Raw genomic sequence first — 24889 nt, 5'->3', positions numbered from 1 at the left:
AAAAGCAATAATTCACCACCTCCCGACATCATTGACTATTGACTATCTTGTCAGTGGCGCGCTAAACAACGCTCAAAACAAACAACGTGGAAGGACACATGTCAACAAAAGCGACCCTGAGGGGGGGGAAAAAAAACATCCCGAGAACCGGGTGCATCCATTGAGCGGATAAGGGGACCTTGAGGCTAAAGCAGAGAGATTAGATGGCTGCAGGTCAATTGAAAGCGGAAAAGGTGATGTTGCTGCAACGTGCGACTTTTGCGAGTTGGGTTTGGCGCTGGCGCCTCTTGACTTGGTGCTTGCATTGCTTGGCTGGTGGTGGGAGTCTGTGCGCCTACGCCCGCTGCTGGTTCCATCTGAGACTCTGGTCTCTGTGAGATTCCTCGGAAACTTCACGGCCAGGACTGACACCCCTCCATCTTCTGGCCTCCCTCGTCCCGTCCACAACACACCTTTCTGGCCTCCACCTCGATGGCCGAGTAATTCAATTCCCCTTTGTCAAACATCGTCATTTTCCCCATCTGACCTTCAATTGTATGTCATTCGATGAAATGATACATGACTTGTGCTCTTTGGTCTTTCATGGCTTGACTGTCGATTCACATGCATCCACAAAGGTCATTTCCTTGGGCAACCTAAATTGAGTGTCTTTGCTTATCTCGCAGATCACCAGCGTCTGGCCTGTCGTTGTGCGACCCACCAGCTGTTGACCTGCATCCCAAGCACAATGCGCTGCCTGCGCTGCAGTCATGGTTCCATGCAATTTGCACTTTGGTCAATCGCCGATAGTGCTCCGTGCCGAGTCACCAGCTTCCCTCTAGGCTCTTGTGGTAGTGCGAGCAACGAGACCCAGCCACCATACAGTTGCAGCAGTCAACGTCCACCGCCTTTTGGTGACCCTACCAACCCTCACTCACATGCAAGGCATGAACTGGACTACCAAAGGAAAAGAGGGAGATTCTGGTGACCAGACGCTTTAGCATTCTCAATGCGGGGGAAGTATGAATTAGATCGCGTGCTCTATGGCTCTCTTGAACTTGGCCCCGTGCTCTCCAAGAGATTCCTCTTCGTCTCTTGCGCTACGCATTGCAAAGACCTGTCTGGGCCCACTGTCGTCTAGGGCTTCCTGCACTAATTACCCACCGCATCTCAGCGTATGCATCAAACGAAGCGGCTAAAAACTGCTTGCGCTAGTTCCCGCCTTGTCCTCTGCGCCGACTCCACCAGTCAAGGTGGGACTATTTCAACGACACACCATGAACACGGCTGCGACAACGGCAACACCTGAGTCGAGGATGAGAGAGAGCGGCTTTCAGGCTGATCTTTATGTGAGACTGCTGATTGAAGGATTAAACCGGACTAGGATCTTCACATTAACGGTCCGAAGTCTTCAACTGGTCATAGAATTGAGGCAGAGTATCAGTTGTTCCATCACCTTTGCATCTCTTCGGACCATCGGCTCGCTCATCGACCCAAGCGCGACTCGTGTTGCCAGCCTGGCACTTTTGACTGCAACGACCACAGGACTCTTTCCAAGCTATCCCGATGATCCGCAACTACCAGACCGGGTTAAGCTACCAAGCCAAAACTTGAGGTCCAGGCCTCGTTTAATTGCGGATAGGCGAGCAAATGCTGGCAATCCCCGCACAGGGAAACTGACTTGTAATGTAATGTGGGGATATATCCCAGGGTATGTTGCCAGTCTTCCAAGTGAACGAAAACAACAGCATTAGCGTGTTTTGAGCTGGGAGCCACTGTGGAAACTATCCCGAAAAGCCTCATTTTACTCTATTCCATCACATGAGCACCTCCAGCCCCTCACCCAACAAGACTAAAGACCTAGGCCGCCGATCTTGGGATGATTTGACAAAGTCTCTCAGTTTATTGTAGACTGAACTATGCTGTTCATTACTTGGGATCGAGGTCCTATATTCTCGAACCTCCGATCCGTCTATAACATAAGATCAGATGCCCAAGCGCCGTGAACACACCGGGCGATCGCATATCGTATCCAGGCTGCAAGCCTCGCATTATCATAAGCTGTTTGGTTAGCTAGCGTATGGGATTTCCATGTTGAACTGGCACATCAGCAGCTTCAGATGCGTGCTACATATGGCATGCATCTTCTCAAGCTTGCCTGAACTCATATGCAAGATGTGTCTACCACTAGTCTAACTTGGAATTCTTCAACTGCCTTACCGGCTGGACCACTTGCAACTGATTGAACCCCACAATCTTGCTTCAGCCCCATTGGAGATGTAGCTGACCAGGAAGACGTTACTGTGCCATCTAGATGCTTCAAAGTCAGATCAAACGTTGACGCCTCCCGGATCAAGCTAAAAAGGGTCGTGAAAGGGTGGCTGTGAACTCTGTGCTGTAAGTTCTGGAACTCAATGATTGGCATTCCAGTCGTGATAGTCTAGGGTGGCGAATGGGGATAAGTCATTGTTCAACATCAATCGTGGCGTTGGACACGGAATATTCAATTATACTGTAGCCAAAAAACGGTGCCGGCACAAATTTTGTGACTTGTAACATAGAAGCATACGCGTACTCTCCGTGTTTCGAAGCTCAACGTCCACATGTTGTTGTTCTCTCTGTGATACATTGCATTCTCAGGCACGCTCGCGTTTATTGTGCATCCATTCGGAAGCCACGTAACTATCGCCTCTTTTTCTTGGACTTCGGGGAAAGCTTCATCAGCTTTTAGTTCTCATGTAGATCCATTGTCTCTAGTTTATGAGAGCCATATCACAACAGATACTGTTATGCAACCAAGTAAGCAATCGCAAATCTATACTAATGAAAAGTTCGGATATCAATATTATGAATATGTTATGACACTCACGAGTTTGTTTCAAAATTACGTCTATCGCATATGTAGCCCGACTTCTATAACCTGCAAACAATGCCTTGCTACCGCTATTCAATGCCCATCTCCTTCAGAATAGCCTTATACCGTTCTGCCTCCTCAGCCATCGCCTCAACACTTCTTGCTTTTCGATCCTCATCATCGACTCTCCTCAACCCTCCACCCGGCTTCGGCCGGGCGCCCATCTCCTTATCCCATAACACACCACCAACATTACCCTCCTCTCCCGCAAGCTTAACATACACGGCATCCGGGCTTCCCATGTCCCCAGCCGTTCGCGGAACAACGTGGACGTGAACATGTGGTACCGTCTGCCCCGCGTCAGCTCCGTCTTGCACAGCGACTGAGAAGCTTCCGGCCTCGGGTTCGGGGGTGCGGAAGTAAGCACGTGCAAGCAGACGCTGGGTAAGCTGCACTGTTGTGAAGAGATCCGAGATCTCAGTGGACGTCAGGTCTGTTAGACGTTTATGCGGGTTATGTGGACAGACGAGAACATGGCCTTGAATCAGAGGTTTGAGATTCACCAGCGCGAAAGAGTGCGGTGTGGTGAGGAAGACCTGGAGAGTTGTCAGTATCTACTAATGATAAGAGCAAGCTCGGGTCTGAGCTTGACATCGAGGCTCAACATGGTTCCTCACCTGATTTGTGACCTCAAAGGGCCCAAATTTGATAATTCGTCCGGCGGCTCCGGCTGCAGTCATGATGTTTCTCACTGAACGACTCTTTGCAGTTGCCCAAGCTCTAGATGCAAGCATACTCCAATTGGTAGAGGACCCTTTTCTGCTATTATGGTGGCTCTCTTGGAATTCTGATCAGCTGGTGGGAGTAATTGGTCTATAATGAAATGAGGAGAGGGCGTTGCCTGAGTTTCGACTCCTTCGTTGTGTATAAAACACGTCGTTTAAAGGTGGTGATCTGATGTCATGAGTGAGCTCTGTTCCCCTGTGAGAACTCAAATGGGACCCACATCTTTTGCGCCAATTGTCTAACACTAAGCCTTTTGGCGGAGATCTCCAGCATATCTCAGCCGAAGAGTGTTTAACATCATTGTTGAGGAGTTAATGGTCAATTCGTGAGTTGCTTCGTGTATATTCTACGGCCAAATGTTCCAAAGTGTTGCCTGATACTATTGTACAAGAGTTACCAATCACGGTGACCTGTGCACCTTTGTACTGTAACATAAAACCAACAAAAGAAAATCGTTTCTACTGAAGAGCCCGGTATTTCTTAGAATCTGACTTGATCTTCCTCATCTAGAGGAACTTGTCCGTCTGGAACTGCGAAAGCCTCCTCTGTCTGATTGAGAGGCTGTCGCTCATCTTCAGGCTCATCTTCCCACACGACTACAATTCATTAGTCTCAGAGTCAGATTATAAAGTGAGTTTTGACTTACCGTGTGGCCTTATAGCAAAGCTTACCACAAGAGCGAATCCAAATACGCTTGCCAGCAGGACAAAAATACACTGGTTGAATCGTCCAACCGTAAGGGCATACACTCCATTAAACAAGACTGGTCCCAACACTCGCGCAAGAGCATGCATCATGCCGATTGCTCCGAGTAACTGGCCAACTCTTTCAGAGGGTACATGTTTGGTGATCATAGCTTGCCCAGTTGCACTCCCAAGACCTCCGACAGCGGTCATCATGCCGCTGGCGACAAACACTCGCGATGAACGGGCAAATACATATCCAAGAGACCCAATAACATCTGAAATCAAAGCGATTCTCAGGATCAGTACGTCGAGCTCGTCTGCTCCACTGTTCTTTTCGACGGCAGCCACACCCGACTCACGACGACGACGAGCTGCTGGGCGGATGCGGCCAAAGTAGTTGATAACAGGGTATATTCCCATAAGGACCACGACGCGAACAAGTGAGAGAAGAGACACAAAGCCGGACTTTTCTAAAAGGTCCCAGTGGTATGTCCGTCCGCAGTAGAGAACAATGACAGCACCTGCGGACATGCTTGCTCCAAGGATGATGGTGTCGTTGATAGCAAGGGCAATCAAATTTCGACGAAGAGCCGGCGACGTGCCCGGGCCAGTAGGGTAGAGAGCTTTGAGAGGAGCGAAGGGGTTTGCAGTTCGAAGGGTATTCACCCATGATGAAGAGACAGGCGATTGCAGCTCCTTGTCCTTTTCGTACTTCTCCCGCGCTGCCAATTGTTTCCTTTGAGACAATGACTCGGGCACAACAAGCCAAACAAAAAGCATAAAACCAATGTGACATCCCATGACAACATAGAAAATAGATAGCAAACTACCAGTCCACTTGACGAAGAAGCCCGCAAGGAGAGGACCAAATGCAAGTCCCGTGAACAAGCACGCATGCACATAACCCATAGACACGGCGCGTCTTGAAGGAGGGGTGCAGTCACTTGTGTAAGACTGTGTCATAATACTTCCCGTAGTGAAGGATCCTGTCATACCATCGAAGACACTCCCTAGAAGCAGCCAGCGATAGTCAACGACGTCCGGATATCGGGCGACCAGGATAGTGATGAACTCGGCCAAGATTCCACCTACAGAAGCTAGAGCCATAAGCCGTGTACGACCATATCGATCAGATAAATGGCCGATTTTCGGCGCGACTATAGCACTTAGAATGCCAGTGAACAAATTCATGACCAGCATGAATTTTGCCACGTTTGCTTGCACTTCGGGAATATCGCATTGGGGATTTTCAGACCCAAGAAGAACAGGCTGGAAGACTGCATCTGGATTACGGCTGTGTTCATCTGCGAAATACTGCCTGCAAACGAGCTGAAGGATCCTTATCGCATACACTGGTAAGCAAAGAAATTCTATATATCGCGAACAACGGAAACTTACAGGTCAAGTTTAGGAACCATTACACCTCCAAAGGCAAGGGTAAATATGATATATGGACCAAGCAGCCAATAAACCTGCAAGCAAGGTCAGAGCTGAACAATATGGTTTTTAACAACGTCTAAGCGCATACCGATGGTTGCCGCCACCAGGGTAGGCCTTCAAAGTCCTTGAAGGCATCCCAAGCGGGAGTTGTAGAGGATGTTTCACTACCTGCATCGCGAGATTCGGAGCTGGTGGGCAGCAAATGTGTTGCTTCGTCTACGATCGCTGTCTCCTCCTCGTGAATACTATCATTCTTCGCCATGGTTTCCTAGCGCGCAAGCGGGTCAAGTTTCGTCGGTTCGGGTCGGATACAGTGAAGTGCTGCGCGCAGCAAAGTGATGGCCAGTGAAGCCTGTATTCAATCACGATGTTTCTGGGGCATGGCCAAGGAGGAATCGAGAGATGGACGAGTCTTTGAAAGGATAACAAGGACTAGTTTTTGCATGTCTCAAAAGTCAAAACAAGCGAGAGGGTTGTGTCGCTTGCAACTGGCATGAGATAAGTGTGACGAAGAAGGGATCTGTGGAGGATTAATAATGTATGATCTAGGCGCATTTGGGGAGCTCTCTTGCGAATACATGATGAGTCCAAGTGCTAGGATGGTGTTGTGGAGTCCAACATCCATGCTATCCACGTTGGGCCATGCCAATTGTCCCAAAGCCAGACGAAACACGAAACACGATCGTTTTAAGACCTGATAAGCCATGGGGCTTTTCCTTTTACAGTTGTCAGTTTCTGAGTTGCTGTCGTCTATATACGTTAATGCCTTGGTGATTCTGATACTCAATCACGTTATGCTGGTGCCATTGTCGGGCCCATCACGGCATCACTCGATTCATGCCAGATTTGCTTCTCTGGCACCTTTGTCGAGATAGATAAATGAATGACGCATTCCCTGCGTCCTATGCATACCGTGCAGGCTGGGATCTGGCAGTATCTGATAAGCTAACAGCTATCATGGGTGCTGGCGTGGCTCATGGTCTCGCGCTTGGCTTGATTTGATAGGCTACTGCTCCTGATTCCTGAAAGCGTGGCACCGAATCGCATCGGGTTTCGGGTTTTGATCCAACCGACTCCGCAAAGTCCGGGATCAGGTATGGAATAAGATCATATTATAAATCTGCTTGAATCGATGACCGAGTATTCCTACAAACCTGCTACGTCTACTATTATAGTTAACGATTGGCTTGCTTATTGCTTTATCTCGGACTCTGTACCTTTCAGGACCTCTTTATGAGCATCTGATGTCAAAGTTGACTTTAATAGCATGATACCACACATACAACAAGGTGGCTTAGAACCCCCAAGATTGCCATATTCATATTTCCTTATAGTTTATTAGTGCAAAGAAAGCTCAGGGGCTTCAAGCTTGTTGGTTATATCCCCTAGATCTCGGACATCAATCGCTGGTATTCTTCGTCCAGGTGAGCGTCTAGTCCTGAACCTGTGCTTGACTTAGATCCAAACTGCACATGACCAAGTCCTGGTTTTTTTATGGTTTTCGCTGCTGTCAGTCAATTCCAACATGTTTTCTTTTTACCTCTCATAGTCGCAAAAGGTGCCATTCATTATCGCTAGAGAACGGAGCTGTTCGGTCTTCCTCTTATTGTCGCGATCCGGTGTCATAGTGGCTGTTTCAATCACGTCTTGAATGGCCCTTTTGGCTTGGTCGACTTTGAATGGTGAGTCCGCAGTGATCAAACAATGAAGCGGTTCTCTGCAATCGTTAGCAGTGGCTCGGCGAGTCCCTGTTGCCTTTCCCACGAGTGACGACGTTAGCTCCCGACTGATCGTTGATAGCTTTCAAGCTGCTGCCACGGGGCCACAGAATTTGCCCAATGAAAGGCACATAGGGGAAGTCAGCAACAGGTAGGTAGATTTTGTCGGTAAACGTCTCTCTCTTCCAAGGGTAATCATATGGTGGTCGGTAAGCTGGTATTGTCTTCAAAGCAGCCTGCACCAGTTGCTCTCTCTCTCTCGTTCCAGCTGTTTACGATATCGTTGCTTGCGGCTGTTGGTTCGCCTGCCCGTATTATCATATTCTGGTGTAGGCGATAAGCACCGAGTTGAAGTCCCGCTCGTATGATTGAGGTCGTTTGTGCGAAGCTGATCCGTGATTTCAACTGTGCGAAAGCCCATGATGTAAGCATCTAGCTGTTCGCTCGTCATCGGTGACCTGATAGAAGTGACAAATCCAGTAGGGGCGCAACTCGCTTCTTCATGCCACCGATTCGCTCGTTGATGTTTGCCGGGCATTGATTCAGGAATGCATCGCAGTTGTTAGTAGACATGTCAGTCAAGCAAGAATTCCCATGAGTAAGGTGTCACTTTGGTTATTTGTGCTCAAAGGATCGACCTGTCAAAGTCGTGTTTGGCATTCTTTTATGTGGTGCTGAGGAATATAAAATGGCCGACACATAAGGAGGCATGATGGAATTTATACACGCCCTGATGACCCCATCAAGGTCATGCGTAACGAATGAAAGAAAGATGATAGGAGTCTTTCGAGCCTTCAAACTTTGTTCCTTCTTACCAAATGAGGCTTCTCTCCTCGACTTAACTTAACGGCTGGTGGCCTGAATGACATGACCTTAGGGAACAAAGAAGCTTCAGACCTTACCAAAATGCCTCGTCCAAGAGCCCGGTAAGCTTGTAATAATTTACCTAAGTATTTGTACCATTCAGGATCAAGGTCATACATAGACTACATAGTACATAAGTAGTGTTTTATTGCCTCCCCTTGCATGGCTCTGCAGCTGGCGTTGCTTCGCAACTGTGGGGCTTCGAGAGCTTAACACTCATCCAATCATAGCCCCAATCTGACTGAGTCAGCAACAATTGCGCGCTGTAGATGGAACTTGGATATTTTCAAGAAGCGTGTTTCGCAGCTTAGTCCAGGCTCCATCATATTCAACCGTTATCAAAAGCGCCCCCAGCAAACACCGCCGCGATGCCCGTCGTCAAAGGAGGCGTTTGGACCAACATTGAGGATGAAATCCTTAAGGCATCCGTCTCCAAGTATGGTCTGAATCAATGGGCGCGTGTCTCATCGCTGCTGGCGCGCAAAACTCCCAAGCAGTGCAAAGCCAGATGGAACGAATGGCTCGACCCAAGCATCAAAAAGATCGAATGGAGCAAGGAGGAAGATGAAAGACTTCTCCATCTCGCCAAGATTATGCCCACTCAGTGGCGCACAATCGCTCCTATTGTTGGCCGAACAGCAAACCAGTGTCTCGAACGATACCAGAAGCTCCTCGATGAAGCCGAAGCGAAGGAATCGTCCAGCCTTGGGCTGATGGGCCCAGATGGAGGCGAAACACAAGCCCCCAGCGCCGATGATGTTCGAAGACTCCGACCCGGCGAGTTAGATCCCGATCCTGAGACGAAGCCTGCGCGACCCGACACCATCGATCTCGACGAGGACGAAAAGGAGATGTTGAGTGAGGCTCGAGCTCGTTTGGCCAATACGCAGGGTAAAAAGGCCAAGAGAAAGGCTCGAGAGCGTCAACAAGAGGAGTCGCGCCGTCTTGCGGCTCTGCAGAAGAGACGAGAGCTTAAGACAGCTGGAATTAATATCAAGGTCACAACCAGGAAAAAGGGCGAGATGGATTACAACGCCGATATTCCTTTCGAGAGAAAAGCGCTCCCTGGCTTCTACGACACATCAGAGGAGATGGTGCAGAATGAGGCGCAACGCGCAGCTTTCGATCCCCGGAAACAACAGCTGGCCAACAAGCGCAAGGGTGAGGGCGAGGATGACAACGACCGGAAGCGAAAGAAGACCGATAAGGATGGGGCGTCGGAATCATACAAGGCTGCTCTGAAGGCTGGTCAGCTACAGAAGATCCGAGAGGCAGAGCAGAGCAGTAAGCGTCGTGGGCTGGTTCTGCCCGCTCCCCAAGTCAGTGAGGGCGAGTTGGAGGATATCGTCAAGATGGGTAGGATGGGTGAGGCCGCCAATTTGAGGGCAAAGGAGAGTGAGAACGACGCTACTCGAGGACTTGTCAACACATATTCTACTCTAAACTCCGCTACCCCTATTCGAACACCAAAAGCACCTGAACAAGAAGATCACATTGCCAACGAAATCCGAAATATTCGAGCGCTCAACGACACAAATTCTGTCCTTCTCGGTGGTGAGAACACCCCGCTTCATGAAGGCGCAGCCTCGACTGGTTTCGATGGCATCGCTCCTCGAAAGCAGACCATTTCTACGCCAAACCCAATGGCCACCCCTCTGCGGGCAGATGGCGTGGGGGCCACGCCTGGTCGACCTGGACAAACGCCGATGAGAACACCCAGAGACACCCTATCGTTGAACCAAGACGGGGGAATGTCTATGGTTTCGGCTACACCCAGAGACATCAGGATGAGAGATGTGGCTTTGCGCACCCAGCTCAAGTCAGGTCTGGCTTCTCTTCCCAAACCAAAAGATACGGAATGGGAGTTCGATATACCCGAGGAAGAGAAGGAGTCTATGCAAGTTGATGAGATGACTGAGGAAGATGCTGCAGAGCGGGACCGTCGAGCACGTGAGAGGCAAGCAGCCGAAGAAGCCCTCGAATTTCGTAGGCGAACTCAAGTTATGCAGAAGAACCTCCCCAGGCCGGTTCATATCGATCTGCCCAGTTTATTGAAACAGGCTACCAGTATTCCAGATGTTGCTGAGACTCTTATTGCTAAGGAGTCAGCGAACCTGATGGCGAATGATGCGATGAAATATCCTGTCCCTGGTGGCGAAGTCAGTGGCGCCCCTAAGCCTCTCCAACAAATCGACGACGATGCTCTCGCGGAGGCTCGTCTATTGATCTTGTCCGAAACGAAACCCCTTCCTAAGTTCGAGGATATCCAGGCAGCATTCGAAGCACGCGCAAGCAGCTCGCTGCTCCTCGGTCTGGGCTGTTACAATGATGACGAGGAAGAGCAAGGGGCGGTCATGAAGGTTGCATTTGATGTAAGTTTTGATGAGTTGCATAAGTGAACCTTTATACTAACTGTTATTCAGGCTGTTCAAGACTCCATCATGGCTTCTGCTGAAGCAGGCGCTAAGCTAGAGAAGAAGCTATCACTTCATCTCGGTGGTTATCAGAAGCGACAGAAGATGCTTCGTGATAAGATGGGCGATGCTTCCGAGGCTTTGGAGAAGGCACGCGTCGCCCTGGCTGGTTTCAAGACGCTGGCTATCTCAGAGGACGTGGCTATCGAGCGACGACTAAGCGCTCTACGTGAGGAAGTCGGTTTCATTAATCGACGGGAGAGAGAAGCACAGGAGAGTTATAGGAATGCAAAGGAAGAGCTGGACGCGCTCATGGCATCTGGAGTTAACGGGGTTCATTAATTGATGTGTTATTCATGGTGTATAAATAGGGGCTCAATCGAGGCTAGCATATCTGGGTCTAATCTAACAATCTGTCCGCTAGGCATTACGCTTGTATACTTACTATCTTTTCCGTTCCTCCTTTTGTCTTCACTTGATATATGTTTTTGAGTTTATTTGTGCTTTCTCACACCAAGACGGGGAAGCTTGATCGGCCAGATCATCACCACAGAGGTAAATGCAAACACGGCACAAGTGATGAATGTGAGTCGCAGTGCGGCTTCATAACTCACGATGACCTGTTCTCGGTACTTGGGCTCGAGCTTGGCCACCTCCTCAACCGACTCTCTCACGCGACGAATGATCTCATCACGACCTTCTCCTGTGACGTACTGTTTGAGATAATGGAGTAGAGCGTTCTGAACAACAAGTGAGCTACTTGCAACACCAAGTACCTGGCCGAGACTTCGCCACAGCATGAGTGTAGATGTCACAACAGCTTGCTCGGCTTGAGGAGATGCAGCCAATATCGCCATGAATGTTCCTGGAAATTGGAATCCCTGTCCAATAGATGATGGGAGAAGGATGAAGAGATAAACCCATGATGGGAGGTCACGCTGAAGGAAAACCAGGCCTATGGTGCCGATGAGTATGCAGATAGTACCACTTAAGACAGGCCACTTCAAGCGGCCAGTCCAAGTCACGGCAAAACCAACGAAAGTACCGGTTGAAGAGGCAGCGATTGTTGGAATGATGAGGCGGAGACCAGAAGAGGTGGCAGATGTGAGGAGGACAGCCTGAAAATAGAGTGGACTGTATGCCATGTTAGCAATAGGATACTAAAGAGCAGTTTCAAGCTGCAGGAGATAATCCAGGCTGCTAGTAGGTAATTGAGAACACGGTAAGCAATGAGATACGGAGCGTGCTGCTGTGTATCAGAAACGAGTTGCCCACAAGGAGCGTCACGTCGCACCTCTATCAGCAACAGATATGCTACAGTCCCATCAAACGGCACAAGTCTCTTATTATACAAAGGGGAATGACTTACATGTTGAATAAGATTGAGTTAGCGACCATAGCAGCAATAACATTCGAGAAAATTAGATTTCCGCGAGGTTGTCGGTTCAAGAGATGAAGGGGCATGATCGGTTTATGGACCCAGGACTCAACCCATAGGAACACGGGGAATGTGATGGCGAATATCACAAGACTTGCAATGACAAAGGGGTGTGACCCTGAAAGATGTTAGTCAGTCACCATCAGCATGAAATTAGATGTTGACTTACATGGAAGGACATTGCCTCCAAGATTCAGGCCCAGAATCACAAACGTAATAGCGGTAGTCAAGAGCAACGAGCCCCTGATGTCGAATTCTTTAAGAGCCTGCCACACCCCCTTTCTCTCGCCCTGAATACCCAGATCATCTGGGATGGCAATCCATGCAACAACCATGCAAATCAATAGTGGCGGAATCTGAACTCCAAACTCCCATCTCCAGCCAAGATAATCAGCCATTGCGCCTCCTGCAGCGGCACCCAGACTTGAACCAACACCATAGTTCATGTTGATGTATGACTGATACACGCCACGGTTCTCAATGGGCACAAGGTCTGAAACAATGATGGAGCCAATGGTCATAACACCACCAGCACCGATTCCGCAAAAGGCTCGTCCGAGAATAAAGCTCTCGATGCTGTTTGCAAGAGCACACCATGTCGTTGCGGCTGCAAAGATGCCCAGGGCTCCTACAAAAAGCGGCTTCCGGCCTAGGGCATCAGAGAGCCGGCCCAGTAAAGGTTGAAAGGCAGATGAAGTGAGGAGGAAAGCCGTGGAAAGCCACGATGCGGAGTTTGAGGCGTTAAAGTATGATGTAATGACAGGATGTGATGAAGCCATGATTGTTCCATCGAAGCAAGATATGAAGTATGCTGTCAGAATCTGGGAGAAGATGAACCAGAAGCGTGTTGGAGATGTGTTGTTGAGAAACGGCGTGTCTATCTCCGTTACAGCAGAAGTTGTTGATCTTGCTGTGATAGAATGGCGTCGGCTGTGACTTATAAGAGGAGTCCCTTCATGAGGACGCACATTATCCAAGTCCTCCGAGATCTCACTATCATCTTCACCTTCAGCCTCACTGATCACTCCCTCCTGCTCCTCATCGTGAAGGTAATGGCTAGCCTTATAAGAAGAAGGCCTTAGCATTGCACTCTCTAATGATTCAGGCTGCAGGAAGTGAGCACCAGTCGTCAAGGATCTCGAAAGATTTTCGAATTCTGCTGGATCAACGACACTTCCGTCACTGTCGCTGCTCCGAGAATTGGTCCGTACCGGAACAGGTACCGGAGCGGGAGCGGGAGCGGCACGGCCGGGGTCCGAGACCGGAGACATAACGGCGGGTTGATAACTTCGGCAGGAAGTCTTGTTTGAAACTGGCGAAGAAGAAAAAGAAGAGAGGGAAAGATTACAATAAAATAGAAGGATCCGACAGAACCTTTAAAAGGAAATAGGTTGGGGGACCATGTAGAAAAGAGTGGAGTCTCACTGTCGTGATCGCAGACTTTGCGGCGGATACATCCAGAAAGTGGCCCCGCAAAGATCATCGGCATATTCCCGACTCGGACTGCCTATAATAGATGCATTGCCAGTGGAGGATTAGAAATGCGGTATCTTCCAGAAAAGGTTTCTCAGTGCGAGTGTAAGTGTGAGTCAGGCAGAGTATTATGACTATCTCTGCCGGCCGTTATGCGGGACCATCACAGAAGGAGAGGAGTCACCTGCACGCGAGCATGACTACGGTGTGGAGGGGTCAGTTGGTGTTGTAGTTGTAAGTCGGAATCTCCGCCAACTTCAATTAGATAGAGTTGCTGGTAAATCCATTGCCAAGAGTGGTTAGTACTCTTCAATGAAAGGCACCTATACAAAACATACAACTGAACTCGTGAGAATAGTTATCATTTCTATAAACCAGTTAATAATCAATCGTCAGGTTTAGCTTATCTCAGGCCTCTCCCCCTTCCCCTCCTTTCATTAACCCCGGCTTACAGCCACCCATGCTCATGTTCATGAACCACCCCAGCCAGATACAAATGCCCACCATCTGCAAGTTGGACTGATCAATTACCGAAGCGGTCCAGCCGCCCCCCTAGCACCCCCAATGCAGTATGCAACCCAAACCTGCAACTATTCTATCGTCTTGCTCTGAGATGCTGCAGCCACAAGAATGCCCGCTCCTGTAACGCCTCCATCGTGACACGGGCTGAGTACGGCTCGTAACGGGCTCTCCTCGCCGAATCGTTTGCGCAGGAGCTGGTCCAAAAAGTTCTGGCAATCCTGCAGGTAGTCCTGAAAGTGAACAATGCATCCCCCGGTGTAACCTACACCGAGTTCGTAATCCCGATCCAATGCCTCTGACCCTTCGCCTGGAACTTCTTCGGCCAATGTCAACAGAGCCAGTGTGGCTGCTGCCACAATACCAGCCGCTCGAACCTCAATGGCCTTGGCAATTCGATATACTGCCGTGGCAAGGTCCTCGGTCCACTCAAACGGCGGTGATCCTGTCGATTCAGGGAATTCTTGCTGCAGCATAGCGACAAGAGCCGATGGTCGGAGGGGTTTGAAGTGACTCAAGAACGTTGTTGTAAGGTTGTGCTGTTGCAGCAAGCTCTGAGGCAACGTTCCTGCGGCAATACCCAAGTGTTCCGTCAAGTAGTCGACCAGCATAATTCGTCCGAGTTCGCCCAGGTAACGGCCGGCCGTCATGAATTCGAGTGGTTGGAAGCCATTCAACTCACCTTGAATGTCCAATGTTTTGTCCCATTGGCTGACCAACCCAACTTCGTGTAAGGGAGGTGCAGTACCGTTGATGCTCCATTCAGTATTGATCGCAATCTTGACATCCTCTACCCTCTCCTCCGGTCGGGCAACAACACTCTTTGGGCGTTTAGATGGGTTCAGCTGGCTCAACTTCAACGGAATCGTTGCATTGCAGCCTGTTCCGAGAATAAGACCCATAGCAGCACGTCGATTCAAGGCTTCATCGAAGTTAAAGATGAATGAGACGAGTGTCGATACCGAGTCATTGGCAATTGCCTCGACTCGAATAGGCGGTAGCTCGTGTGACTTTGCACGATTGTATCCGTCGGTGAGGCGGTCACCCAGATCCTGATCGGGGGAAATGGCGAATCCCTTACCCATTTGCATAAGTGTAGCTTGGGAGAGTGAGTGCTGCACCATGGGAAAGCTAAAGGTAACACCAAGAGGCAATGTTTGGTCGCTTTGTAGGTGCAGCGTATCGCATCCATCTTGGACTACCTCAGCAATGCATTTGCCAATCCAAAGGAAGAGACTATCCGGATTTTCGTTCTTGAGGTGTTCATCGATGGGCCAGGATTTCTCCAAAAGCCTCCTCACATGCCTCGTAGCAGAACTGGCATCGGATCCGTTGGTGATATGGCCATTGGCTTGGTCAGATGACGCGGCTTCGTTGCCAAGTTGGACAAAACCCACTCTCAAGTTTGTGCCGCCTCTATTCTCACGTTAGATATATAAGAGATAGTGAAACTCGAAGGCCAGTAACTGACATGTCTATGGCTAAGTGGCTACATCTTATGTCAGTCCATATTTTTTTTTATTTTTTATTTTTTTTCCAATCCATGAATAGGAATGTCTCACCAGCCTTGTTTTCGCTTCGCTTCCGGTCGTAGGATAGCTTCAGATATGGGCGTAGGTAAGAACTGGTTCTCGGAGCCAGCGGCAAGCTTCTCAAATGTCTCGAGAAACAGTTGGGATAGTCGATTGATCTTGTCAATATCGACATATAAAGGTTCCAAGAACTCTTCAATCGATACAGGGGTTGCCATGGTTTGAGTAAAGTCGCTGTAAGACATAAATGGTGGTTTTTTATGAGGTTGATGTGAGGTAGTTCAGGGTATCATTCTAGACAATCTGATACCGGCATTAGGCAGACGTAGATCGATTGAAAGTAGATCGCCGGTAGAAGGGTGCTAGGGGTTGTATAATCGAGTAACGAACGTAGAAGAGGCTCTTATAGGTAAGGTTGGTGTGCTAGGCAGGCTGTGAATGTTAGAATGAATAAGTATGAATCGCAAGTCATGAGAAGGTGGAAGTTATTCACCTGTGTTGACGATCCAGCGCGGACGCTAGCGCAGAGAAGCTGCACCCTGATGCAATGACGTGGAACCACGACCTAAATATATCTGGCCTTAGCGGTTATTTTAACAATTAGACATTGACGGCCGTAATCAATGATTAGTAGTTAGGTATCTATATCATATCATTGAATGCATCTCATCTCATGCATGCACCAAGCAAGGAATTGATCGAGAGATTCACACGCGATTTTCTGCGGGGTCAAACATCAGCCTTTCTGTGCCCCGCCGGTTACCCCTGAAACGGTTGACTTACAGCAGCACTTCTCACTATCAGGGATGCACTGATGATCTTTAAATTCCGACTTGAGGCGCATTTCAAAATTGGAAATTTGAGTATGTAATATTAGGAATACTCGACTCTTTGGATAATACAGGGGACGTTAGACAGCGTGTATAATTATCAGTATGAAAGCATTATGAATCACTGAAGTTCATGCCTTAAACCGGTTTCCCTAACCAAATTCGGATAAACAATGCAGCCGCATGCGAATGTGACGCGCATTCAGCTGCCCATAACGACATCTCCTCCACCTAACATCCCCGGATTCTCTACCTGAGTAGTATACTTAATTATCACCACTTCATATATAATGGATGAGAAACGCCCTGCTCCACGAGCCATGTCGCCGCCTCGTTCCCTCCGTCGCAGTCGACCCACCCTCACAATAGCCTTCGTAATAGCAGTTGTTTATACATTCTGGATATGGCAGCCTTTCAACCCTATACTTGACCAAACGATGGTCGATATCACGAGTGACGATGTTCATACTACCGATAGACTTGTGCCACTGGAGGCGCACATCATGAGTAAATGTCCTGACGCAAAGGTAAACATCTACCCATCTTTGTGCAGAATAACAAATGCTCAATATCTCCAGGACGGACTTGAACTACTAGTACTGCCCGTGATGCAACGCGTTCATGATAAGGTTAACTTCACCTTATCTTACATTGGCCGGTATGTCGATACACAGCTCTATTCTAATATGAGACTAACGTTCGGTTCCATAGGCCAACTGCCAACGACGGTGTCGACTGCATGCACGGCCCATCAGAATGCATGGGCAACATCATCGAGCTCTGCGCCCGCGAACTCTACCCCGATCCCAAGATCAACCTCGGCTTCATCATGTGTCTAAGCCGCGACTACAGCGAGATCCCCGAACGGTCCCTCGTCGAAGACTGTGCTCTTGAGTCCGCGATCGATTTCCAGCAACTTAACGACTGCGCTGTAAAGGAGGACGGCGCCTATGGCTTGAGCCTCCTACGGGATAGCATCAAGAGAACTGCAGATGTATGCCAAACTCGTCTGAATACCATGCGCGTGCTAATATGATCGATAGGCCGGTGTGACGAAGAGCGCCACTATTCGTCTCGATAACAAAATCTACTGCATCCGCGACGGTGGCGAGTGGACCGACTGTCCCAACGGCTCTGGCGTCAACGATCTAATTATTGCGATCGAGAAGCTGCGCCGCTAGACTTGAGTGGCTCGAAAATCTCGGTCCACAACTCACTTGCCTCTCCTAGCGTATAGCTCATAGCAATGCCATCCATACCCGCCTCGTCGTCTCCCGCCATTGCGCCCAGCGTTTCTATGATACTCTCGAGTCCGACTGCCTTGCCCGTCGCCTGAGTGGCCCCCGCTTCGAGCTGGACATGAACAATATGAATGTGAAAGTGGTAATATGTTGGCTGGTAATGCACATAGAGTTTCAGCTGGTCCGGCTCGATCGATGGATACGTCTTGACAGTGGCATCGATAAGATGGGTCTTCATGTGCTGTAGCCAGGGGATGTGCTTCTTGCGAAGGTCTCTCAGCGACCAGATATCCCGTCGTTCGACCAGCGCTAGTAGGTGCAGCGCATCGAGCGTCTTGCGGTCCCAGTTGAGGTCTGGCAGCATGAGGAAACCCTCATCGCCGGCCTCACCAAGCTTCGTTCTGTAGATAACATCTTCTACCTCCTTGCGTCCTTCAATAATGTTAAATACCCAATTGAGTCGTCCTTCCTCCCTCTTGCTGAGCATATACGGTCGAATGTGGTCTTTGTAAATATCTGGTGTCTCCGTCACGAACCGAACACCCTGCTTGCTGTACTTTTTGACGTGCGTTTCGGTACATGGGTAAATCAGGTTGATTTTGAGATCAGCGAAGAAGTCGGCGTCGTCAGGCTTGGTCGTCTCAGTGCCGCTACGGCTCATGAACCAGTGATAGATATCGTTTGCGCCCAGGTTCTGAATCCGCGCGAGCTGAGCGGGAACATCGGTGAGGTAGGTCTGTGAGGTTGGGAAGGGAGCCCGTTCCAGGATCAGTAGAGCTGGTTGGTCGTCGATAGAGCCGTAGAGGGAGATGCGACGTCCTGCTTGATCTTGGTTGAGGACGCGATCGAGTTTGAATTTGGGCACAAGGGCCTCCGCTTTTGCTTTGACATCGGCCATCGTTGATTTGAGATTTGAAAAGACTTGGCTGTGGTCTACAAGTTCAGAAAGGAATCTCCTTCAGAACTCTGCCCCTCTTTAGCAGTGGAGGAATTGACGGGAGGGAACACCCCACGGCGGGGCTTCTGTTGACACCACTCCACAGCGGTAGACAGAAGAACCCGCATTTCATGAGATCTCAAACATGGACCCTTGGTCGCTTATTAGCCGGCGTGCTTGTGGCATTCAACTGGAATTCTACTTTTAGCTTCACTGCTTGAAGAGACCGAGTGGTGTGTATATCATCAGAAATAATGAACTTATTTGCAGTATCGCTAAAAAGTCGTTAGGCGTCGTAGCCGCCCATGAAGAAGGTGCTCTATCTATGGTAGTGAGTGTTTATTTATTTAACATCATCATCAGGAGCCTTGAAGGCGTAAGGAACGTGGTGCGGCTACTTCATCTTGCCGCCATCTTCTCTCCTATCGTCCCCTTGTTTCCCCCATGCATTACTTGCAATGTGGTCCTCAATTCTGCAAAACAGCAATCCTGGGTGGTTCGCACCGGGTATATAATTCAGCGCTAGAATTGAAAGTAAGGACCTGAGTCCTAAGTTCGTCATAATCTCAAAGGTCAAAGACGAATAACGGCGTGATACAGATGGTTGGTAAGTTGATCGGGATTGGGATATCTCCGAACGGCGGAGCGTGGTAAGTGATATTCGTACTGAACTTGCGAAGATATCGGATGAAGTTTGTGTTGCAGATGCCAACAGGGTATGCCGAGAAACCAGAACGCCATAGCCATTAAACCAATGCACTGATAACATGTACCTTCCAGGGCCGTATTCAATTAAAGGTGTCGTGACTGTATTAATCATGAGAATGATGAGTGAGCATTGAAGCCATTGGAACCAGTTTCCGTTGATCCATCACCCTCAATCGTCTTCCTCCAGTGTTCGGGGCGACAGACACAAACCAGAGGGAATGCTTTTATCTCGCCCTCTGCAACAGGGGAGCTGTCGCGGCGTCCCGACGCGTTCGAGACGCCACTATCGCGTTGAGCTTGTCGTCGAGTCTCCCACTCATCTGCCCGCTCGTTGAGCATTACACCTGTTGCCCAACCATCGTCCCATATGCCCACAACTTTGAGCATATCTCCCCGTTCCAAGGCGAATTCGTCGGTTGCCCGTGGCTGATAAGCCCAAAGAACAGCTATTCGGTCACCGGGGTGAATGTCGTCCTGAGAATAGTAGTCCTTGAAAAATGGCAACTGCTCGGATTGTTGGCTAGCGACGCCCTGAGGCGATGAAAATCCCCCAGCACTAGATGGGGACTGCGGTACAGAGCTGCCCAGGGCCGAACTACTTGACAGTGAGCCATGTCGTCGAGGCTTAGTCGGTGGTGGGCGAAGGACTCCGCCGCGCGTTTCTGACGAGGGTGGGCTTGACGTAAACTCATCAGAAGAAGAATGATCCCTGCGTGGATATGCGCCTACAGCACCAATTCCACCGGCGGCTGATGAAGTGTCGCGATGATGAGAAGGTGAATCGCCGGAATGACCTTCGAGAGCAGACATCCGTGCTATACGTCCACCTGGAAGAACTTCGTATCCCTGAGGAGCGGCTGAGGGTGCTGCTTGAGCCATAGTTGTTCCACCTTGTCGGGCAGGCGAAGGCTGGTTGAAAATGCTTCCCTTGGGACTGCTCGGTCGTCGTCTTCTCCTGAGGCACAACAGGAGGCCAAGGGCAAGCAAACCGAGACCGGCAAGAACGCCAATGACGATACCAGCAATTGCTCCGCCGCTTAGACCACCACCTCCACCTCCTCCTCCTTCATCGTCATCCTCGTCGGAGTTGTCATTTCCGCTACCTGCAGTGCTTGACCCAGTAGCTGAAGATGTTGGTGATACTCGGGTGAATGTCATGGTGGCGGTCAAAGTCGGTAATGTGACATCTTTGCATCGTTCCTCGGCATTTGAGTTGTAACAGCAGGTGTCGGTCGAGTTAAGGCCACCTGAACCACAATAGGAACAGAGTCCCACGGTGCTGTTGCCGTAGCCACAGTTCTGTGACTCGTTCTCGATTGCTGGAATACATGTCTTAGTGTCCAGAGAGCCACCAGGAAGGGCACAGTTCGTGAAGTCTGCTCTAATCAGCTGAAGCAGATTGCTTGACGGTCTCGAACAGAGCTCGTCGTCTGATGTTACATAAGCCTCACTTTGGGCATATTCAGCACAACTGTCGGCGCAAAGAGGTCGCGACTGTGATGATGACAGGCCACAGGGCTCAATAGAGTTCTGGACAATAGCATTGCATAACACGGTCGTGGTGAAGCGAGCATACAAGTCGCTGGTGTTAGTCAAGTCAAGATTGCTACATCCGAACAAGGATTGATATCTACGAGTTGTCAGAATTGCTCAAAAATGTTATTCATTGGTGGACTTACTGCCTCTGCATATAATCTCTCTGCACATAGTTCGAAAGCTGGCTATCGAAAGATGCTCTGTCGGAAACATATCGCAAGAAGGGGCTGTTTATGAAGTTAGTAAGATTGAGAGGTCACCAGATAAGAGGACTCACAAGAACTCAAGCAGACTATCTCCGGTAGAGATGGATGCAGATGTGAATGCTGGGCAAGCTTTTGAATCCTTTAAAGATATACAGTTCGAATTTTGAGCCGAAACAACCATTGGTGATGCAGAAAGTAAGCCAAGAATGACACTCTTAGGGGTGACATATTTCCGCGACTGGCGAACCCTCGAAGGGGCCGTGTCTTGTTTGAGCGCAGCCATCTGCAAAGTTGGGTTGGTGGTCAAAGTTCGACAAGCTGATGCAGGAATCGTTGATGTCTTAAGCTTCAATAACACCTAGGTCATGGTCATCGGGATAAGAGCTTTGGATGATTTGCCTGATTCGTCAAAGAGTTGTTGTCGAAAGTGGTCTGGAGTGGTCGATGTAATGATCGATGGAGAGATGTTAGGCGGTTAATAATCGTAGCCAAAAACTGCTCTCCTGAGCAAACAAGTGAGTGAATGTGTGATTAGTTTAGGTTGAAGAAGTCGAATTGTCGGAGCGCAATCGATTTCGTGACGTTCTCAAACGATAGTAACAGTTGGTGAAAGATTAAATTACGATTATTTTTCCGCGGAGGGAAAGAGCGAATGTCGTAAACGAATTAAAGAAGGTGAGATGGTCCTCGAGAAACGGCCCCTTTCGAGAGAAAACGGACCTGGAAGTTCGTTCCTTTCGATTGTCGTTCAGGCTCGAGTTAATTGAGCGCGTGCAATTGAAGGCAAACCAGGTGATGCTACGCACACTGGCTGGGCACGGGTGGGGGGGAGGAGGAAGGGGGAGAAGGAAGAGAAGAAGAAATTCGACCCGAGCGAAGAGATCCCAGCGACTTCAGACCCGGCAGCGGACGCGACGGATGGCGGTTGAAGATTGACCCTGGCTGGGATATTAGGGGGTGCGTTAAGGCAGTGTGAACCGCCTGGGGGTCCGATGAGAGAAGGATGACACGGGTGCGCAGGGCAGTGGAAGAAAGAGAAGAGAGAGAGGCAGAGAAGGAAGCAGGGATTTAGAGAAACATGAAGGACCTGAGGATGATCAGAGTGGGCGAAAGTGGTGCCGGCGCCTGGTGTTTGGACCCCATGCTCCTGGCCAAACAAACTGACTGGAGGGAAATGGCGATAGCCAGGGTGAGTCGGGTTGTTCTAGGCCCAAAGAGGAATAGACCAGGGCCAGCTGGGATAACGGCCAAGTCTCAGATGTATATTTACTCCAAGATTGTATGATTCAGATACCTTCTCTTCTCAGCTAGCCCGAACTTGTTTAATCTTGGGGAACAGGGATCCAACGGAAGCCGAGCAGGGTCATTAGCGTCACTCTAGCCGTCCACCACTTAAACAGCGCGTTCCATGGCCTTTCCGGGCCGCTATTTATCGCTACATGACCCCATAAACCTAGCATCAGCACCACGTTGCTGGGTCTCCATAACTTAGTTAGCGAGACTTTGCATTGAATCTTTTGTTGATGATATGTTCAACAATGGTTCTGTTGCTAAGACACAGACACAGATACGGACGCAGAGCACAACGCTCACACAGATTGTTGCGGTCAATGCAATCTGCAAGGAGGGACTCTTCCAAAAGTTAGTCGCCTCCAACGACAGCATCTCGTCTGCAAGTCATCGTCATTCCCTCCCCCTCACATCAGATCTTGACCCATTTGTGTCTCGACTCAGATCCAACTTTGCCTTACCTATTCCCAATTGCGTTCGACTCCACGTGCACTAGTCAGACTCAGAATTTATGAAACTTCTAGCCCAGTCGGATCTCATCGACACAACGTTAGCCTCCACGCTTGACATCGAGTCAATCGGCCTCCTTGCGTTAATGACTCTCTGTTGCGCGACCATGCACAACAGCGAAAGCAAGATTTTTGGTTACTCCCTTTCTGATTTGCCGTTATTTCGCTTTCTAACGCCGCTCTTCATCTGTTTATCGTCACACATGATGCACGGAGAATGCACCCAGCGTTGCGCGCAAAGTGGAAAACAAAAGCTTGTGAGAGAAAACGCGCAAGTCTCGGCGATTGCTGGTAATTATACGCAACCACAAACGGAAACGTTTGTCCAAATATGGTTCAAGAGAAAAGAAACGCATCGGATGCAACCCTCTCACCGTTCTGCCGTGCAGCCACCCCAATCTTGGCTGTCAATGTGAACTGTCAGTTCGATGAGCGACTGGCTGAGACGTGCCCCAGCTTAGTAAATAATGTTTACTTTTTTTTCGAGATTACATTTTGAACATCTGCTCTGTCGCAACTCTGGCCAACTGTTCACGTCAGCAATATATCCCATACACACATTTCATTTGCGGTATTTTAAGGACGAGTGCTTACCTTTCTATTACCTTGTGTAGCTCGCCCAGTAGCTCTTGTCAACGTCGCATCGCCGCGCAGCGTAACATTATGACCTTCTTGTGCCTCTTGCGTGCTCTAGTGGAGACCCTGCCATATGTCATGGATTGTATTAGGGGATTTCCCAGTAATTGCGATGGTAATGCCGATATGCATAAAGTGGGTGTTTTGTATCATGATGGATATTGAAACATACAACACAATGCCTTTGAGATTGATGCTCAGGGAATGTGACAGAATTCTTGCCTCCGGAAGCTCATGATGATAAATTCCTGACCTTGAATACTTCACAATCCCAACTTTACCCAGTATCGAAGTGCCAGAGGCTATATTTAAGTATCAACGAATAATTTTATACATAAAATATAGGTACGTATACTATAACAAGCTCCGGTTCCTGCAGATTAATTTCCAGCCCTTGTCAAATCCCTGCTCTCGCTGGAAGCGCGTTTCGCCTGGACTAGGAACATCACGAACCGCTTTGTCATGCCACGATGTGACCCTGTTTTCCGCTGCTCTTTGGGGGAGCTAGGGGAGTATTTGTCGAAACGAGGATGCGCTATCGCTGTCTAAAAGCCACTACCGGTCAAGCGAAGTGAGCTGCTTGGTAGTCCGTCGATCAACAAACTGTTATCGGCACAGAGAACGGAGGAAAGTAATAGAATGAATGTGAGACACGGCGTGATCGAAAATATTCGTCTTTGGCGAAGCCACCTGTATCAATATACTTGATGTCGGTCAATGCTTTCCCGTCCTCACGATTTCTCTTTGATTTGATCGGATTGGTCAAGTGCTTGGACCTGGAAATTAACTGTTTAACATATGTTTGAGGAGCCAATGGCGTCGTAGGTTGCAAGACATCATTGTTTGAGTCAGCAGTCCAATGTTAGTAATTATCTGAGCAGATTTCAGATAGCCTTATCTTTCTTACAATTTCTCGATAGGATCTACATTGTGTTCTTGGCCCAGTTGATAAGAAAATAGGTCTTCCAAGCGTATATATAGGTTAGGTAGCTTGTCATTTGTTTATGCTACAAAATGGCTACCCTAAACTCTCTTTTACAGACATCGGTATTTTTAACTTCAACTCTCCCCTGTAAAAATTCTTTCTTGGCACGCACTGTTAGTGCCGTGTTAGGAGCGGGATTTTCTGCAGGCCACGCGACCACACAAAACTGCGGGGATGCTATCGGCTCCCTAACAGCAGTTTTCAGAGAAGGAATTTTGGAGAGTTCGCCTTCTCTGACAACACCTTTGTCGGATCTAATGGCGGCACCTCAGAACCAGAACGCCTTAGATATCGGAGGACGATGCCCA

At 49.1% G+C, this 24889-nt stretch overlaps 10 protein-coding genes across 15 annotated transcripts; 3 read left to right on the top strand and 7 right to left on the bottom strand.

Moving 5' to 3' along the window:
• Positions 1-392: 392 nt before the first annotated feature.
• On the bottom strand, positions 393-506 carry FOXG_19781 (uncharacterized protein; the record flags this gene model as incomplete). The annotated part of the gene is made up of 1 exon (XM_018400048.1): positions 393-506. The coding sequence occupies one exon, from the start codon at positions 504-506 to the stop codon at positions 393-395; it is 114 nt and encodes a 37-aa protein (XP_018244879.1).
• A 482-nt stretch (positions 507-988) lies between these two features.
• FOXG_19780 (uncharacterized protein) lies at positions 989-1120 on the top strand (the record flags this gene model as incomplete). The annotated part of the gene is made up of 1 exon (XM_018400047.1): positions 989-1120. The coding sequence occupies one exon, from the start codon at positions 989-991 to the stop codon at positions 1118-1120; it is 132 nt and encodes a 43-aa protein (XP_018244878.1).
• Positions 1121-2787: 1667 nt separating this feature from the next.
• Positions 2788-3890, bottom strand: FOXG_08253 (uncharacterized protein). 2 transcript variants are annotated; one of them, XM_018387072.1, is made up of 3 exons: positions 3840-3890; positions 3511-3787; positions 2788-3429 (listed from the first exon to the last, which is right to left on the bottom strand). In XM_018387072.1, the coding sequence occupies exons 2-3, from the start codon at positions 3625-3627 to the stop codon at positions 2923-2925; spliced, it is 624 nt and encodes a 207-aa protein (XP_018244876.1). In that variant the 5' UTR covers positions 3628-3787; positions 3840-3890; the 3' UTR covers positions 2788-2922. The 2 variants fall into 2 exon arrangements, with proteins under 2 accessions (XP_018244876.1, XP_018244877.1); XM_018387073.1 differs by lacking the exon at positions 3840-3890 and having other exon boundaries at positions 2809-3309; positions 3361-3429; positions 3511-3772.
• Positions 3891-3905: 15 nt separating this feature from the next.
• On the bottom strand, positions 3906-8225 carry FOXG_19779 (uncharacterized protein). Of its 3 annotated transcripts, XM_018400046.1 has the most exons (6): positions 6963-8194; positions 6324-6908; positions 5834-6265; positions 5704-5777; positions 4266-5644; positions 3906-4215 (listed from the first exon to the last, which is right to left on the bottom strand). In XM_018400046.1, exons 3-6 carry the CDS (start codon positions 6005-6007, stop codon positions 4100-4102), a joined length of 1743 nt encoding a protein of 580 aa, XP_018244875.1. In that variant the 5' UTR covers positions 6008-6265; positions 6324-6908; positions 6963-8194; the 3' UTR covers positions 3906-4099. The 3 variants fall into 3 exon arrangements, with proteins under 3 accessions (XP_018244875.1, XP_018244874.1, XP_018244873.1); XM_018400045.1 differs by having other exon boundaries at positions 5834-6908; XM_018400044.1 differs by having other exon boundaries at positions 5834-8225.
• A 366-nt stretch (positions 8226-8591) lies between these two features.
• On the top strand, positions 8592-11941 carry FOXG_08250 (pre-mRNA-splicing factor cef-1). The gene is made up of 2 exons (XM_018387071.1): positions 8592-10699; positions 10751-11941. The coding sequence occupies exons 1-2, from the start codon at positions 8696-8698 to the stop codon at positions 11081-11083; spliced, it is 2337 nt and encodes a 778-aa protein (XP_018244872.1). The 5' UTR covers positions 8592-8695; the 3' UTR covers positions 11084-11941.
• On the bottom strand, positions 10801-13779 carry FOXG_08249 (uncharacterized protein). Its single transcript, XM_018387070.1, has 3 exons — positions 12349-13779; positions 12111-12297; positions 10801-11875 (listed from the first exon to the last, which is right to left on the bottom strand). Exons 1-3 carry the CDS (start codon positions 13448-13450, stop codon positions 11236-11238), a joined length of 1929 nt encoding a protein of 642 aa, XP_018244871.1. The 5' UTR covers positions 13451-13779; the 3' UTR covers positions 10801-11235.
• Positions 13780-13974: 195 nt separating this feature from the next.
• FOXG_08248 (uncharacterized protein) lies at positions 13975-16624 on the bottom strand. 2 transcript variants are annotated; one of them, XM_018387068.1, is made up of 5 exons: positions 16487-16624; positions 16197-16424; positions 15734-16135; positions 15643-15660; positions 13975-15587 (listed from the first exon to the last, which is right to left on the bottom strand). In XM_018387068.1, the coding sequence occupies exons 3-5, from the start codon at positions 15946-15948 to the stop codon at positions 14243-14245; spliced, it is 1578 nt and encodes a 525-aa protein (XP_018244869.1). In that variant the 5' UTR covers positions 15949-16135; positions 16197-16424; positions 16487-16624; the 3' UTR covers positions 13975-14242. The 2 variants fall into 2 exon arrangements, with proteins under 2 accessions (XP_018244869.1, XP_018244870.1); XM_018387069.1 differs by lacking the exons at positions 16197-16424; positions 16487-16624 and having other exon boundaries at positions 15734-16187.
• A 58-nt stretch (positions 16625-16682) lies between these two features.
• Positions 16683-18828, bottom strand: FOXG_08246 (uncharacterized protein). The gene has a single exon (XM_018387065.1). The coding sequence runs from the start codon at positions 18670-18672 to the stop codon at positions 17686-17688; it is 987 nt and encodes a 328-aa protein (XP_018244866.1). The 5' UTR covers positions 18673-18828; the 3' UTR covers positions 16683-17685.
• Positions 16729-18787, top strand: FOXG_08247 (uncharacterized protein). 2 transcript variants are annotated; one of them, XM_018387066.1, is made up of 4 exons: positions 16749-17060; positions 17112-17191; positions 17245-17527; positions 17577-18787. In XM_018387066.1, the coding sequence occupies exons 1-4, from the start codon at positions 16824-16826 to the stop codon at positions 17712-17714; spliced, it is 738 nt and encodes a 245-aa protein (XP_018244867.1). In that variant the 5' UTR covers positions 16749-16823; the 3' UTR covers positions 17715-18787. The 2 variants fall into 2 exon arrangements, with proteins under 2 accessions (XP_018244868.1, XP_018244867.1); XM_018387067.1 differs by having other exon boundaries at positions 16729-17060; positions 17245-18787.
• Positions 18829-18900: 72 nt separating the features above from the next.
• Positions 18901-22270, bottom strand: FOXG_08245 (uncharacterized protein). Its single transcript, XM_018387064.1, has 3 exons — positions 21233-22270; positions 21099-21182; positions 18901-21049 (listed from the first exon to the last, which is right to left on the bottom strand). The coding sequence occupies exons 1-3, from the start codon at positions 21442-21444 to the stop codon at positions 19528-19530; spliced, it is 1818 nt and encodes a 605-aa protein (XP_018244865.1). The 5' UTR covers positions 21445-22270; the 3' UTR covers positions 18901-19527.
• Positions 22271-24889: the final 2619 nt, after the last annotated feature.

Source organism: Fusarium oxysporum, chromosome 2 (genome assembly GCF_000149955.1).
Source record: "Fusarium oxysporum f. sp. lycopersici 4287 chromosome 2, whole genome shotgun sequence".
Taxonomy (NCBI): Eukaryota; Fungi; Ascomycota; class Sordariomycetes; order Hypocreales; family Nectriaceae; genus Fusarium; species Fusarium oxysporum.
Note: the sequence above shows the minus strand (reverse complement) of the source record. Positions and strands in the feature narration are given on the sequence as shown.